At 42.0% G+C, this 17,050-nt stretch overlaps 1 protein-coding gene and 1 long non-coding RNA gene across 2 annotated transcripts in view; both read left to right on the top strand.

Moving 5' to 3' along the window:
• Positions 1-17,050, top strand: part of stxbp1b (syntaxin binding protein 1b) — a 63,877-nt gene that overhangs the window by 14,486 nt on the left and 32,341 nt on the right. The window contains exons 8-13 of the mRNA XM_021312872.2: positions 421-505; positions 5,004-5,134; positions 10,968-11,075; positions 11,223-11,283; positions 15,182-15,247; positions 16,905-16,985. Coding sequence (XP_021168547.1) covers positions 421-505; positions 5,004-5,134; positions 10,968-11,075; positions 11,223-11,283; positions 15,182-15,247; positions 16,905-16,985 — 532 coding nt within the window. The remainder of the gene's footprint in view (positions 1-420; positions 506-5,003; positions 5,135-10,967; positions 11,076-11,222; positions 11,284-15,181; positions 15,248-16,904; positions 16,986-17,050) is intronic.
• On the top strand, positions 3,438-4,997 carry LOC118565080. Its single transcript, XR_004932175.1, has 3 exons — positions 3,438-3,815; positions 4,071-4,432; positions 4,501-4,997. It is a non-coding gene; the product is annotated as an uncharacterized LOC118565080 (long non-coding RNA).

Genomic DNA, 17,050 nt, shown 5'->3' with positions numbered 1-17,050 from the left:
GATTGACATCACAGAAACATTTATAAAATATCAAGATAAAGGTAGTTTTAGAGTGTCTTCAGATGATTAGTTGTTTGAACTAAACAAGCATTTAAGATGAGGTCTAACACTTTTCAGTACCGTGTTTTTTAAAGGAGCCTGGTAAAAGCACCCATAGGATTACACCAACCTGGATGGCTGAGAATCTACACCAGCATGTTTGTTGAAGTTATATTGGATTTTATGTTATGACTGTTTACCTTTGTCTGACAATTGGTAGGCATAGCTGACATTGTTGAGCCACATAAAATCATTGAGTAAAGGGACTTTTAAAAGGGTCTCTAAAGTATTAGCTTGAATGAATTGCCTTACTTAGCAGGGATAATTAAAAACGATTTCATGAATGAGTATGTAATATAAACCCACATGTCTTTGTTTCAGGGAGTACAAAGACTGTGCAGTTCTTGCCCAGATGCTTCAGGAGAAACTGGATGCATACAAGGCTGATGACCCCACCATGGGAGAGGTATGGTATGGAGATACATTACCGATCAGAGCAGTCATTGCAAGCATGAATGGCATAATAATTATAGGCTTTTCATTGAGGGTTTTAAACTGTTCTTTTTTTGGGTTGGGGTATATACATATATATATATATATATATATATATATATATATATATATATATATATATATATATATATGTATGTGTGTGTGTGTGTGTGTGTGTGTGTGTGTGTGTGATAGACTGTATAAAGTGACAACTAAATAAGTATAGTATATAGAAGTAAATCTGTAAGTACCCTAATCCAAGCAACTGTAGGTGTTCCTGGGAGTACACTTGTGTATGTAAGGTTTATCCAAAAGACAAATACTCAATAATGGTTATGAGAGGTCAAAGACCCGCCCAAACTTGGTAAAGGTGACCAAGAGGGACCAACACCGGGATAGCTGCCTCCCCCAGGGAAGAGCAGAGAGAAACCCCAGGAAACCCCCCAACTTCCACAGTGCGGAAGCCCCCGTGAGCCATGGCGACAAGCCCATGGGCAGCCAGCTACGCAAGACTGGGTCCAGCCATGGACAGAGAGACCCGGGGCCCCGACTGTACCATGGGAGCCCAGGCCCCACGAAGCAGCCCAAAGGAGTGAGCCGGCGCCCGCCCAAGCAACCAGACCCGGACACGATGGACCACCAACACACAAGCGGGCCAAGGCGCCAGCCAACGGAGGGGAGCCGGTTGGGGAGGATGTGTGCCACACTTAGTGGAGACCTGAGATGTCCCAGGAGAGGGGGCAGTCCAAACTCAACTTGACAAAAAGAAAAACAGAAAACATTCTGTCCGTACCCCGCCAGCGCACCAGAGAACCTGGTAGAGCTTGACACCCAGGTACACACCGATCCAAACCCCCAGCGACTTACTCCACAGAACCAAAGTCCCTGAGGTCCCGCCTGGAATCCGCCCAAGGGCAACACTCCCCAGGAACCCCGCCTGTGAACTGATATACTGTGCAAAACTCATCCTGAAGATGAGCAAATGTGATTGATTGGCTGTGCTGGTGAACAACAGATTCTGTCACCCAGGACAAGTTACTGTGAAGTATTGTCTCTGCAGCCTGGTTATTATATATTAGCAGTATTATTATAATTACCCATATTATTTACATAGAGAGTTCATCTGTGTGTTTTTTTTTTTGCAACAGTCTACACTCCACTATTGGCTGTTGCCGACACTGCATGTGATATCATATGATATCAGTTCAGTTCTTGCTAAGCTACAGACAACATTCAAATGATTTTCTGGCAATATCTGGTAATTTTAATCATGATTCAGTCTCTGCTACACTTCCAACTTTAACAGTTTTTCACCTGCTCTACTAGAGAAAACAAAACTCTAGATTGGATTTATGCAAATGTAAATGACTCATACATCTCTAAGACAAGACCTCCTCTCGGCAAATCTCTCTGCTCAGAAAGTTAGCCCTGTTTTTTTTTTCAGAGGCAACCTGCAGTAAAGAGAACTTTGAGACAATTGTTACCGGAAGTCGAAGAAACCCCTTGGGGTTGTTTTGAGGCAACAGACTGGGATGCACTCAGTCACATGGAGAGGACATCAATGCCATGACTGTGTGACTGAATATATGAACATCGGTATGGACAACACATCCACCAGAACAGTGAGATGCCTCCCCAACAACAAACCCTGGATCACCAGTGACCTGAAATGCTGAATGAGAAAAAAAATAACACATGTGTGGTCATCTGTTATTTTATCAATCCTTCAAGCAGAAGGATTGGACAGATGGAAGTCGTCTAGACTTCCATCTGTCAATCAGTTGAACACATTCTTCAACAGGATCAGTTCAGGAACAAGCTCAACATCATTCATGCCTTCCCACAGCCAAACAGACATTCCACCCTTTTCTGACACATAACTTCCCTGTCACACCTCAGATGTTTTATCTTCTGCTTGTCATGGTATTTTTCAGGGATGAACCCGGACACAGCACACACACACAGAGCTGGTTCTTTAAAGAGAGTTTATTGAACAATGTGGATGATGGATGACGAGAGGAACCAGAGTCCTTTTACCAGACGGAGATGTAGGGTGCAGAAGCTGGTCGGAAGAAGTAGAGTGGAGAGAGTGATCAGGAAGGAACACTGGAGCCGATGACTTGAGACCAGGACGGAACACTTAAGACCAGGACGAAACACCAGAGCCGAGAACTTGAGACCAGGACGGAACACCAGAGCTGAGAACTTGAGACCAGGACGGAACCCAGGAGACGAGAACTTGAGACCAGGACGGAACACCAGAGCTAAGAACTTGAGACCAGGACGGAACACTAGAGCTGAGAACTTGACACCAGGACGGAACCCAGGAGTCGAGAACTTGAGACCAGGACGGCTCACCAGGAGTTGAGAACTTGAGACCAGGACGGGTCACCAGGAGTTGAGAACTTTAGACCAGGACGGCTCACCAGGAGTTGAGAACTAGAGACCAGGACGGAACCCAGCAGCCGAGAACTTGAAACCAGGACAGAACCCAGCAGCTGAGAACTTGAAGCCAGGACGGAGCACAGGAGCCGAAGACAGAGACCACAGCGGAACACCGGAACCTGCGAACCCAAGACTACGGACTGAGTTGGAGCGGAGTCTCTGGCCGTGACTTTGCTGGAACAGAGTCTCTGGCTGAGGCTGGGCTGGAATGGAGTCTCTGGCCGAGGGTGAGCTGGAACAGAGCTGAAGAAGAGTCTCTGGCAGTGACTGAACAAAAATAAAGCTGAAGCAAAGTCTTCTGGCTGACTAAACAAAAACTGAGCTGACACAGGATTTCTGACTGAGACTGAGCAGGAGTTGAACACTACGGACCGGCAACGAGAACAGACTGAGGTGGGTATATATAGAGGTGACAACAGGTGGAAACAAATCAGTGATAATTGCAGCCTGACAGGTGGAACCAATCAGGTTGCGCAGGGAAGAGAGAGAGGAAGGGAGGCTCAGCATGCAGCCTACAAGATGTATCCTGACACTGCTTCAGCCATGGACCCTTCAGCTTCTGCATGTTTGTTCTCAACTGAAGATAGTGCTGCTCCCTTTGCTCCCCCCTTCCACTTCTCTGTCTCTAGAAATCAAGTGAAGAAGCAGCTGGAGAGACTGAACTGGAATAAGGCTGCAGGTCCAGATGGTATCTACCCCTGAGTCCTGTGCAGAGCAGTTCTGTGGGACTCTACAGCACCTCTTCAACCTTAATCTGACCAAGAAGGTTCCAGAGTTGTGGAAGACCTCCTGCATTGTTCCAGTACTGAAGAAGTACTGAAGAAAACTCAGCAATCAGTGTAAGGGTTCTCTGTGCGGTCCTGCTTTATTCTACTCCACAGGTGGTTATAGTTGGCTGGGGGCGTGCCCTACACCTGCGGCACATCAGAAGCGGCTTCCTCTGGCTTTATAAGCAGAGCTCAGACAGACGGAAAACGCCAGAGCCTTAAACCAGTCATGATATGATGTGGCCTCTGACCAAGCTCCTGGAACCTATTTGTGAGTTTTTTCGTTCCACTATTTTTGACTAATTTTGACTCTCCTGTTTGTCATAGTTTGTGCTTGGATGCACTCACCTGTCCTTAAGTCCTGTCCGAAGAATCAGACCAGTGGAACCCTCCGCTCAAATTTCCCGAAGAAACAGACCAGTGTAATCCTCCACTAAGATTTTGCTCTGGCTCTCCCCCTCATACTCCCTTGGCATTACTAAGTCGGGCCTGAGGTCCCCTTCCCGGATTCCACTGACCCATCTGAACTCTGGTCAATCCGTCTGTCGCCCCAGTCAGCTGAGGCTCGCTCCGGATCTCTCGCCTGCTCCATCTGCTGCCCTCCAGCCACTAGCCACCTACCCAACCAAGAGGTAGACTTTGGAGTTCCCTCGACACACCTCCCCCAGTTAGGTCTGCCCAGCTTAATGGTAAGCAGCGCACGTTCTGGCTTACTTCCTGGTTTGAGCCATAAGTCATTTCTTCTTTTTCTCTGCAGTCTCGCTGCTCCGACGTTCAGGCCTCGCCCGAGCCACCTGTAGCTCCGTCCCTGTGGTCCGCACTTTCCTAAATAAACATCTTTAAAACTGTGCTTGGTCTCCACTCATATCTGCATGTGGGCTAAACATCTAAAAACCATGACAATCAGTCCTCAATGACAAAAATAATGAATCCACATCAGCCATATCCAACAGCTAATCATCAGATAATTGCCATCAGCCCTGGAGTCCCATATAACATAGCAGAACTACATCCTCCAGAAAAACTGACTCACCATCGCTTTCTGTTTTGACCAACTCTCAGATGCTTTGGCAACTGCCTGTAACACTACCACTTTTCTCTTGTTCTCGTCTGTGGTCTCCTCTGGCAACCATTGTATATATGCCAGCTTCTTGCAAATCAAAACATTTACTGCATGTGCACTGTATTTTTTTTTATATCTGTGTCAGTTGATCACATGCATTAATTGGAGTGTTTGTGTGACTGCTCTGATACTTCCAGGGTCCAGACAAGTGTCGCACGCAGCTACTGATTCTGGACCGTGGCTTTGACCCTGTGTCCCCTCTCCTACATGAGCTCACGCTGCAGGCCATGGCCTATGACTTGCTGGGTATTGAAAATGACGTCTACAGGTACAAATGTTAAACGGGGGGGGGGGGGGTTGCATTCTCTTGAACTATTTTATCTCACACTTGTAGTGTTTCTTGGGTTATGCATATTCACAGTTTACTTTATTAGGAGCAGTGATGTCTAAATTAATTGCAGTGTGTTTAAAAAAGTAAGAAAAGCACAGAATTTTGATAATCACTTGAAACACAGCCCAAAGCAAAACATGGAGGAAACTGCACAAGACAGTTTAAGGGCTGAGGCAAAAGGAAAGTCCGTTATACAGGTGTGGGCAAGAACCATAAGCAAGATCAGGCAGAGGTTTCCAGAGGGAGAGGCAGGAGTATGGGGTAAAAGCGGTTCCATAATAAACTTGTACATAAAAGGATAGTTGTGTCCATATTAGTCAGAAGTTGTGCATAAAAAACATTTGTAAACTCATAATAATTTAAATCGCATGCAAAAGATACAACATACAGTTTAAATAGTTAAAACTTCAATAACTAATAAATACAAATTTCAAGTTTAAATTTGTGCTTTACTCTTTATGAACACAAACAGCAGCGGCTGCTTGAGAATACGGATTTTTTCTTTGAGAATACGAATTCACAACAGTGGTCTGACGTCACGGTTTCCAAGGCTGGTTAATGGAGCACGGAGTTCGAAGATAGGAGCCGCGCATGCGTTCTTCAGACTGACCGTCTCTGAATGCACCGCGGCTGCAGCTTCATTCCAGACAGCGCAGAGATCACAGTGGTAAGTTAAACATTCCCTTTTCTGCTGCTGTTGTTCAAAAGTACGTTTTCAGATCGTTTGAGGCGAGAACATTATACTTTTAAGCTTCCCTACGTGGCCTGTTTACAGAGTTAGTGCGTAATAATAAAAAAAAAAGAGTGATTTATTTGTTTTGTGTTTATCAGGCTGACGCGTGTTGCTTTATTAACTCAATAATTGCTGGAATAAATTGTAAATGTCTCCAAAGAATGACAGCAGCATATAAAATGGAGCTGGACCATAATTTAATAACAATATATATCAGTCGAAAGACGTGTGGCACAATAAGGGGAAAAAAGGGTCGATAAAAGTTGGTTATAGAGACAGTTTTCCTTCCTTCCTCTTAGCCTATATTAGTCGATGCTGCAGTCACTGCTTCCTCTCGACCAATCGTAATCGCTTACCCAGGCACGCCGTCACAAAGCGCCGCCCTCTCAAACCACAACACAGAGCACGTGAATATGTCGCAGCAAGGAGCGGCGGAGGAAATTGTCCCAAAACGGGGTTTTACTTGTTCGCCAGCCTGACTGAAATTAACCACAGTGAACTGTAAAATTTGCAAGGAACCGGTAAAAACAAAGTCTGGTAACGCAACCAACTTGTTTCATCACGTAAGCCGCTCACTGCTGCAGCAGCGCGAGCTGTGTCAGCCCCGCGCTGCTGCGCGTCATCTTCTTAGGAATCTTATGGAAGTTCTTCCAAAACAAAGCAGGTATAGCAGCTACTGGGCTCCGTTCTTTGTGATAAAATGACAAAGCGTCCTGGCGGCGTAAGGACATCACACATGCAGTAACGTGCTTCATAGTGATGGTGTGCTGCTGTTGTCTGCAGCTGAAAAACCTGGCTTCAGACAATTACTCGCCACTCATGATCCGCGATATAAAGTTCCGGGCTGCAAGTTTTTCTCTAACAGCGCTGGTCACTTTAGTTTATTCTTTGTCAGTGTTTAATAACATCACCTAGGTCTCTGAAGTTAAGTCATTTTTCATAAAAAAAAAAAATCAGTTATAATTAAAAATGTTGGTTAAATAAGAATTAAATTGGGATTGAGTGTTTGTGTGTGATATATTAAAAGTAAGTCATTTAGCAATATTATAAGAGCCAGGTTTTAAATCTTTTTGATAATTATCTATCGATCAATATGCATTTTTTTTATCAATATGCTTTTTTCTATATCGTCCAGCCCTAATATAAAATCTATAAATAAATCTATAAATAAATTCTATAAATGTTTTTCCTATCTAAGTGAGTTTCCTCTGAGTGAGGACACGAAGAATCGAGAGAAGAAAGAGGGAAAGAAAACAATAGTAACAATATATGAAAAAAATACAGATATTTATTTTAGACAAATGTTTTAACTTTGGAACAGAATGAAGGTGTAACATATTCAACAAATTAACAGTTACTAACGTGGTTTAAAACAAAGAAATAACTTCTATTTACATCTTATACAAATAGACAACACCTACAAACATACAATTAAAAATAGTTGGAATGGAAATTAATTTACTAATTATTTTATGTATTTTTCCAGGTAGTGAAAAAAATGAAATGAAGCAGCACGTGTACATGACTAGAACTGATCTACGTTAGGTCAGGTGTAGTCATGTTCACTTAAACATGCAGCCAGCTGGAGCAGCTTCCTGTCTTCAGCCGCGGGATGGTCATCCTCCTCTGGGTCAACCTCCTCGTCCTCCTCATCTAGCTGGTCACCTGCCTCTATACTAATATTGTGGATGATGCAGCAGGCGGCGATTACTTTTGGGGCAAACGTCAGGCAGACCTCCAGCGCCCTTAAGAAGATGGAACGCCACCGTGTCTTCAGACCATCAAAGACACGCTCAATGATTGTGTTGTTTATCAGCCTTGGCGTGGTGTCTGTTGTAGCGTGCCTCCACTTGACCTGTACCAAATATAAAATTAACTTGTAATTTAGGTAATATGCTGATCTGTCTTAATCTTCTATCCAATTAATATAATGTATGTATCAATTGTGTGTCATTGTTGGCTCTATTTAAGGACAAGAAGGTAAGAGATCTTACTGCCAAGCTGTTTCCCTATAGGATGCACCGCAGGCCAGCCAGTAGAGGGTCACCAGCACCTCTATCTCCTGTGGCCATCCATGGACCTTCTGATGGGCAGCAGCTGAAGGAGGAGGACGATGGTGGCCCTTCTTAGCCTGAAGGCTGGTTTCAGGTCCCCTTCATTAAAAAATATTTGGAGGATCGGCACAGAAGTGTTTATCCTCACATTTTTTGTTTCTGTTTCTTACTGTAAATAAAAAAAATGCCAAATGTTACCATAATTGTTTTTTCAATTCTCACCTTTTTACACCATAAAACTATATGTGGTTAACATGCAGATTAATATAGTAGTAAATGTAACAAATGGCTTCCCTTCTCTGGTATTTCTACCATTTCACTGAAAGAATTAACTGAACTAACTGCACACAATTTATAGATTAATCATTGTAAAGGTGGGCAGACAGAAATAACTTTTCCTTAATGAACAATGCTGTGAAGGTTAGTAGGTGCAACAAAGTAGCTTAACCCTACTCCCTTTACTGTTATAAAAATTATGTTTTCATTTTAATTCTTTACAGATAAATAGTCACAATTTCAACGTGATCACATGTTTAATACCATACTCAATGTTGTTGTTTTTTAAAGATAAAAGTAGGAAATAGGCTGTCAATCTTAAAAAACCTACCAGTTGGCACAGACGCTCAACGTCGGACTTTTTATTAAAATGATGCACTAACTCTGTAAACAGGCCACGTAGGGAAGCTTAAAAGTATAATGTTCTCGCCTCAAACGATCTGAAAACGTACTTTTGAACAACAGCAGCAGAAAAGGGAATGTTTAACTTACCACTGTGAGCTCTGCGCTGTCTGGAATGAAGCTGCAGCCGCGGTGCATTCAGAGACGGTCAGTCTGAAGAGCGCATGCGCGGCTCCTATCTTCGCACTCTGTGCTCCATTAACCAGCCTTGGAAACCGTGACGTCAGACCACTGTTGTGAATTCGTATTCTCAAAGAAAAAATCCGTATTCTCAAGCAGCCACTGCTGTTTGTGTTCATAAAGAGTAAAGCACAAATTTAAACTTGAAATTTGTATTTATTAGTTATTGAAGTTGTAACTATTTAAACCGTATGTTGTATCTTTTGAATGTGATTTAAATTATTATGAGTTTACAAATGTTTGTTATGCACAACTTCTGACTGATATGGACACAACTATCCTTTTATGTACAAATCTATTTAGAAAGCTATCTTACCCCATACAGGAGGCTTGGTCAAGGCTGAGCGAGAGCTCGTTGTCCAGATATCAGAGACCTACTGGAGAATCTAAAAAGGACAATGTAAACAAGAAAAACCTAAAACCTGGAGCCAAGGTCATGAACAAGGTCATGAACTAGAATCAGCGATGGACTGACTGTGTGAGGCAGGAATATATAGACAAGGACAAAAATAGACTGATAGCTTGGCAGGTGAGAACAATGCAGGCAACCAGAGTCAGAGAAGGTGGAGCTACTCCCACCAATTAGTGGAGCAGAGCAGAGAGCATCACATAACAAGCTGGACCAAAACACAGAGCAGGGAAGAACATGGTTGCAGAGTAGAAGCATTACAAAGAAACAAAATGTTTGACACAGCTGCACAAGTTTTCTGTTAGGTTAAGGTCTGGTGATTGGGCTGGCCACGTTGTGACCTTATTCCTGTTGATCAGAACCAACAGGCTGTTTGCTTGCTGGTCTGTTTGGGATTGTTTGTGGAAACATCTTCTTCAAAGGGTTTTCCTGTTTAGCACAAGACAACCTCTGAAGAGACACCTCTTCAAGTATCTGTTGAAAGTGATCCATGATTCCTTGTATGCAATAAATACGCCCAACAGAACAGTTTGATAAATATATCCATACCATGATACCTTATCTACCATGCTTCCCAGTGTCTGTGGCTTGAAGTCAAGATTTGGGTTCTCTGACAAACTGTTGACTGTAAACTCAGAATGATCTTGCTGTCATCAGCCCAATAACATTTCTCTGGTAAATTTTTGCTTTCAGCAATGACACTTTGGTGGGCTCAACACTGATATCTTGGCTTCACATAGAAGTATTCTAATTGTTACAGTAATCACAGCTAAATGTAGACCTTCCTTGATCACAAAAAAATCTGACAGATTTACAGGGAATGGTTGGATAAACAAGAAATACCCCTTCAGCTGCAGTTTTGTGAAGATGAATGGCTTGCTGATATCAGAGCTCATAGGAGTATAAGATAACCATGATAGAAAGGCAATTGGAGCTAGCAGCCAATCATTGCAGGCTATGTAGAATACCAATTCTAAACATATAAAATGACAACTGCATGAAACTATCATGTAAATAGCGACCAACACTTGGGAGGAATCCTTCTGACATCATTTTGAATCTATGCCACAAAGATTAGGGGGTTTCTAAAGAAAAAGGGGTCACACCCGGTGCAAGCAAGGTGTACTTATAGGAGCAACAAGCGAAATGTCATTATTTTAGATAGAAAGAGCTAAAAATAGTTTTGTTCTGCTGTGTATTTTTGCCCTTTACGAATAGGCTTGATCTTGTTTTGGTCTACAGACCACTAGGTGTTGCTCCTGCACCACCTAGTGGTGAAACATCACTTTTTGCTCCTTTAACAAAATGGCTGATGAGAGCATTTGACACCAGTACATTTTTTTTTCTCTGGTTCTGTTCCACGGTTCCACTACTTGAGAGATATTGGCCTATTTGGTTAAAGGCTGCTTTATTTAAATGATAGGATCATTAGCAGGCTGTGGCCCAGCTTGAACACATACAGAGAAGACCAAACCACTCTTTGGGGCAAGTGTCTTGGAGCAGTGAACTACCTAAGACATACAAGATGGTTTTGACTGGGTTCTGGAATTGGTTACCCCTGCTCTGTAGAAACTGACTGTAGAGACACAACAGCGGATGTAAATCTAAAACTGTAAATGTTTATATGAATTATTCCCTTCAACATTTACTGTAGCTAATAAATAACTTTCTGGTACACATCAGCAGTGTCTAATCCTGCTTCCCCCTCTTGCTCAGATATGAGACCAGTGGTATGGGAGAGACCAGAATGAAGGAGGTGGTTCTGGACGAGGACGATGACCTGTGGCTGACCCTGAGACACAAACACATCGCTGAAGTGTCAACGTGAGTGCTTTTCATCACCTGTTAAAAGCCCAATTAGCAAACAGAGGAGTGATTGTGTCAGCCAGAGACCACTTTAAGTTTCAGGAGTCAGAAGGACTTCTTATGTCTTTTTCCCTAACTCTTTTTTTACTGTGTCACTCTGAACAGGGCTGTAACCCGTTCTCTGAAAGAATTTTCTGCTTCCAAAAAGATGAACACAGGAGAAAAGGTAGAGTTCACGCTGTGTTCCTGCTGTTTCACTGTTTTACCCATGACGGTAGAAGAAGAAAGTGTCAGTGAGAGCTGTGTTTTAACCACTGTTCTATGACAGAACATCAGTCTGTGCTTTGTTTTGAAATGGAGTTTGATGATCTGAGGGAGAAAAAAAAAACATCATTCGCCCCCCTAACGTTTTGTCATCTTAAACCTTTAAGTCTGCAAGAGCATTACGAAGTGTATTCATTTCCCCACAGTGTTCTTAAAGTTCAAACTTTATGGAGTTACATGGTAATGCTTCTGTTCCCTGTCTCCAGTCATGCATACTGAATGTGCACACATCCACTTCCATAGTACTCTACAACATTCTCTACAATTATTTCCATAATAACCGCTAATTTTTGTGCACACCTTAAATTCTTAGCATTTAGATATAGTCTGCAACATATAAGAAAGCAGTCTGTGCATGTCTTTTATATATTCTTGAACTAAGCCACAGCTAGACAAGGAACCTTTAACAAAACAGTCATACTTGATATGAAATGACTGTTTTGAGATATTTTGGTGCATATTTAACTAATTCATTTTGCAATATAGCATGTTACTAAGAAAATATAGAAGCAAAGAAGCATTTTTGTGTGATTGAAACAATGTATTCATTATTTTTTAAATGTATTCTTTATGTGTTGTGTGATTTGCAAAAGTATACATATCCATTGAACATTTCCACATATTGTCCCAGTACAACCACAAACATAAATATATTTAATTGGAATCTTACATGGAAGACCAACACAAAGTGGTACACATGGGAGAGTTGTTAAGTAGAAAGAAAAATATTCATGATTTAAAACGTTTCTTACAAATAAAAACCTGAAACGTGTGGCATGCTAAAGTATTCAGCCCCCTTTTCTCTGAGTGCAACCAATGGTCTTCAGAAGTTGCCTGATGACTGAATAGTCCACCTGTGTGTAATCTATTCTCCGTACAAATACAGCTGCTCTGTGATGGCCTCAGAGGTTGGTGAAGAGAATATTGGGGAGCAAACAGCATCATGAAGTCCAAGGAACACACCAGATGGGTCAGGGATAAAGTAGTGGAGAAGTTTAAAACAGACTTAGGCTATAAACATATTTCCAAGCTGTGAACATCTCACAGAACGCTGTTCAATCCATCATCCAGAAATGGAGAGAGTATGGCACAACTGTAAACCTACCAAGACAAGGCCGTCCACCTAAGCTTACGGGCCGAACAAGGAGATAGCGCTGATCAGAGAGGCAGCCAAGAGGCCCATGGTGACTCTGGATGAACTGCAGAGATCCACAGCTCTGGTGAGGGAATCTGTGCACAGGACAACTATTAGTCGTGCACTGCCCAAATGTGGTCTTATGGAAGAGAGGCAAGAATAAAGCCATTGTTGAAAGGGAACCATAAAAAGCAGTTTTCCAGAAGCAGTGCTGGGGACACAGCAAACAAGGAGACAGGACAGAACATCGAAGAGAGACAGAACATCTCTGTTCTGTCTCTCTTCGAGGTCGGTCGTGTCTTTCAGCTCTCCGGAATTCCTTATCTGCTCTGCCCTACCCTGCCCCCTCTCTCCTGCTATTTGCTTCATCTTGTCTTTTTGAGCTCTTTCTTCATAATACCCGAACTCTGAAAAATCATGGATCTGGTAAGCTGGTCTCTCAATGCTATTGATACATTTTTTTCGACGGGTAGGCAACGATTTGACTATTTTTGGGGGAACACCCTATATTCTTGGGGGGAAAATTGTGTGTCCTTCGACTTTGTCATTCCTGGACGTTTGAAACGTTTGCATGTTTGGATTCAGGATAATTGGATTTCTACTTATTGGATTTGGTGGATTTTTGATTTTTTTTTATATCAGCAAATACAGTGGATGTCTGTAGCCATTTGGCCTTGATCAGTCTACCGGCTGCTAATGACGTCCTCACTAAGGCGGTGAAAGGACAGACCTAGGTGAAGGAGCAGAGCCGAAAAGCTGGCTTTGCTGGAGCGCAGACTGGCTTCGGTGGTTGAACTCAAGGGCAGATGGGATAAAATTCTGGAAGTGAAACGCGGAAAAGCCCAACAATTTGGAATATTGGATTCGCTATTTGGAGCCAGCAAAAACTTAAAGCTGACAGGAAAGTCAGAGCAGCTTGTCTTAAAAACAAATAAAGTATTTGGATACTGCCTTCCCTTATCAATGTAACCCCTGGATTGTTATGGCTGGGACTGCTCAGAACTCTCCCATGCCCCCTCCTTCCCCGCTGACATCTGTGGATGTTTTTCGAACTGTTGGCCGGCGGATAACATCAAGGACAATGGCCTCTGAAGAGCGTTCACGGAAATATAAACACTTTCACCCAAACAGACAAACATAACTGATGCTCACAAATACAGATGAACTTACACACAAATCTCCAATGTTATTCTTCTGCTATATGTGTATGTCTCTTCTTATTTGTGCTTTTTGTGCAAGAGGTTTTTTGATATCTCAAACTGTATCCTGTAATAGGATAAAGTATGTGATATGTTTTTTTTCCCTCCCACCTTCCTTTTGTTTGTGGCCCCAATTTTTTCAGAGAGTAACGGCAGCGCCCTGTGGGCACCGTATAAGTGCCCTTGGCAGCATGGCCTCAGTAAATCGTCTCCCCCTGAAATGTTTGTGATGGCGGTTGTACTGAAACAGCAATTTCCCTCTGGGATTATTAAAGTATGTTTGATTCTGATTCTGATGGGGAAGAAGGTGCTTTGGTCAGACGAGAGCCAAACATTATGTGTGGTGGAGAACTAACACTGCACATCACTCTGAACACACCATTCCCACTGTCAAATATAGTTGTGGTGGCAGCATCATGCTCTGAGGGTGCTTCTCTTCAGCAGGGACAAGGAAGATGGTCCGAGTTGATGGGAACATGTTGCTTTTCACAAACACTCTCCATTTAATCTGACTGAGTTTAGGTTGTTTTGCAAAGAAGAATAGGCACAAACTTAAGTCACTAGATGTGCAAAGCTGGTGAAGACAGACCCTAAAAGACTTGGCGCTGTAATTGCAGCAAAAGGTGGTTCCACAAAGTATTGACTCAAGGGGGCTGAATACTTTTGCATAATGCCCTTTTCAGTTTTTTATTTGTGAAAACAAGGAAAGAAATGTATAATTTTCTTTCTTCAAAATTACATATCACTTTGTGTTGGTCTTTCACTTAAAACTCCAATACAATATATTTATGTTTGAGGTTGTAATGTGAAGGTATATATGTATAAAGTTCATTAAAGGAAAGTAAAAAAAAAACTCCAAATAAGAATGTTGTGTTTACAACAGAAAGCCTCTTAACTCTGGAAGCAGTCTAGCAGCAGGACTTAGTTTGCAACGTTGAAAGTGAATAAGCAGCAGTTGTTGTGGAACAATGTCGTTGGGACAAATGTGACCGAACCAGTGATGTTGGGCCTTAAAGTACAGGGCCATGTTGCAGTAGTGAAGGGCTTGTTTAGCACTCACATGATCTGGGCACTTTGAAGTCACTGAGTTGAACATGATTGTCTCTGTATGCTAAAGTATCCTAGAGACAAATGTGACACTTGGCCAAAAATATGTGATTTAACACACAACAATGAAGGTACTGCCAGTCAAAGTCCAGACTTGAACTTGATTAAACTGTTGTGGTGGGACCTTCAATTGATTTCAGTTTATTCATATTGTCCTGATTCACAACACATGTAATATTAAGACATTACAAAAGTCAATTCTGTCAAACTGTACAGACAGATTGGTTAAAATGTTTTCTGTCACTGACTTGCAGCATACACTGGGTGAGCATGTAGCGACTGAACAAGAATATTGTGAAATAAGTTATTTATTTCCTATAGATGTTATCTCACTGAGTAACTCACCACTGTTCTTTCAGACCACGATGAAGGAGCTGTCTCAGATGCTCAAGAAGATGCCTCAGTATCAGAAAGAACTCAGCAAGGTAGGAGCTCAAGTCCTACAGTTACATGAGCCCATGACTGATATACATTTCCAGGTATTGGTTATTTTTAAGTGGACTTTTCAAACAGATTGGGTTCAAAGTGGCATGTCCAAATCTAAAAAAATCCAAAACAGATTAAAATCTGTGTCATCTATCAGACTTGAAAGGGTTACACAGCCATTTCTAAGGCTTTTGGACTCCAGCCAACTACCCAGTGAGCCATGATCCACAATATAAAGAACATGGAACAGTAATATTGGTAGACCGGCCAGGAGTGGTTGGTCTACCAAAATTACCAAAGCTTATTTAAGACCCATCCATGAAGTCACAACAACCTAATGGCACCAAATGCACCCCAGCCCTGACATGCCACAGTTAAGGCCAGCATTCGTAATTTAACAAAAACAAAGAGACCAGGCAAAAATGGCCTCCATGGGAGAGTTCCAAGGCCTGTTGACCAAAAACACAAAGGCCTGGCTTGGCCAAAAGACTGAAGCTTCCACTGCGAGTAACAATGAAGACTGGTGGTTGGATAAGTGTGCAGGACGACACCTTCGGCTTCCGGAGGCGGATCATAAAGTTTTCAGTATGATTACCTTTCACAATATATCACGGTTTTGTGGTATAATAGTATTATGATTACAGCTCTGAATGTGTTTTTTTAAATGTCTGAATTTTAAAAGAAAAAAAGAAAGTAGCGCGTTGAACGCTTGAACACCTACACACTACAAAGACTTTCAAATTATCTGGCAGACAGTGACAGAGGCAGAAGGGTTGAGGGTAAATTAGTTTCCAAAGGTCATTTGCACAAGTTCTATACAATGTTTTAATTTCTGAATGCAATTCCAGTCAGAAAGTTTTGTCACATAATCTCTCCGGACACCCAGGATACACATAACTTTTTTTTAATGAATGGAGAACTTCTGCTAGTTAACTTTTTCTTTTTATTAAAGACAATATAACTTATTCTAAAAAAAAATCTGCAAATAGTGTTCAACAATATAGACAGAAAACAAAACTTTTATTTTATTTTTGAGTTTAATGAGAAAAGATTGCAGCTGACATCAGATTTATCTCTGTTAATCATTGTTCTACTAGTTTGCGTATCAGTGACAGTGACCATGTCAAATGTGACAGCTGAGCAGAGGTTCTCCTGCCCCCGTCAACTGAAAACCTCCCTGCAGTTGTTGGAAGTAATACTGATAACCATAAAAAAAACCAAAAAAAAACCCCTCCTCTCACCAATTGACCCAATTTCCCTGCGACCTCACAAAAATGAGCTCAGAAAATGTTCAGTGAACTAAACCATGTGGAAAGGTGTACATGAATTCAACAGGTGTGATCAGAGGAGTTTCATTTACAGAAGGAGCAAGAGTTACTCACCCTTTACCCACTCTTTGCATGATTACATCAAATTGCCATGGCAACTGGGCCCACTGACGCATAGCATTCATCACCAATTCTTATCTTTAAAAAAATAAATTTTCATTTTAGCATCTATTACAAAAAGCTATTTGCAAAACATCCATGGCAACAAGGGTGCAACATTAAGCCATTGCAAATAAGGTAAGGTGACCTAATGATGCAGTTTATTGCGTATCATTGTGCACTGTTCTTTGTGCCAAACTTGCTAACAGCATCTATCCTATTTTTTCAGTATTCAACCCATCTCCACCTTGCAGAGGATTGTATGAACCGCTACCAGGGCACAGTGGACAAACTCTGTCGTGTAGAGCAGGTAAAACGAACACACACACACACACACATGCACGCATGCGCGCGCGCACACACACACACACACAC

This window comes from Fundulus heteroclitus, chromosome 12 (assembly GCF_011125445.2).
Source record: "Fundulus heteroclitus isolate FHET01 chromosome 12, MU-UCD_Fhet_4.1, whole genome shotgun sequence".
NCBI lineage: Eukaryota > Metazoa > Chordata > Actinopteri > Cyprinodontiformes > Fundulidae > Fundulus > Fundulus heteroclitus.
The sequence above is the reverse complement of the archived record's forward strand: the minus strand, read 5'-3'. Positions and strand labels throughout refer to the sequence as shown.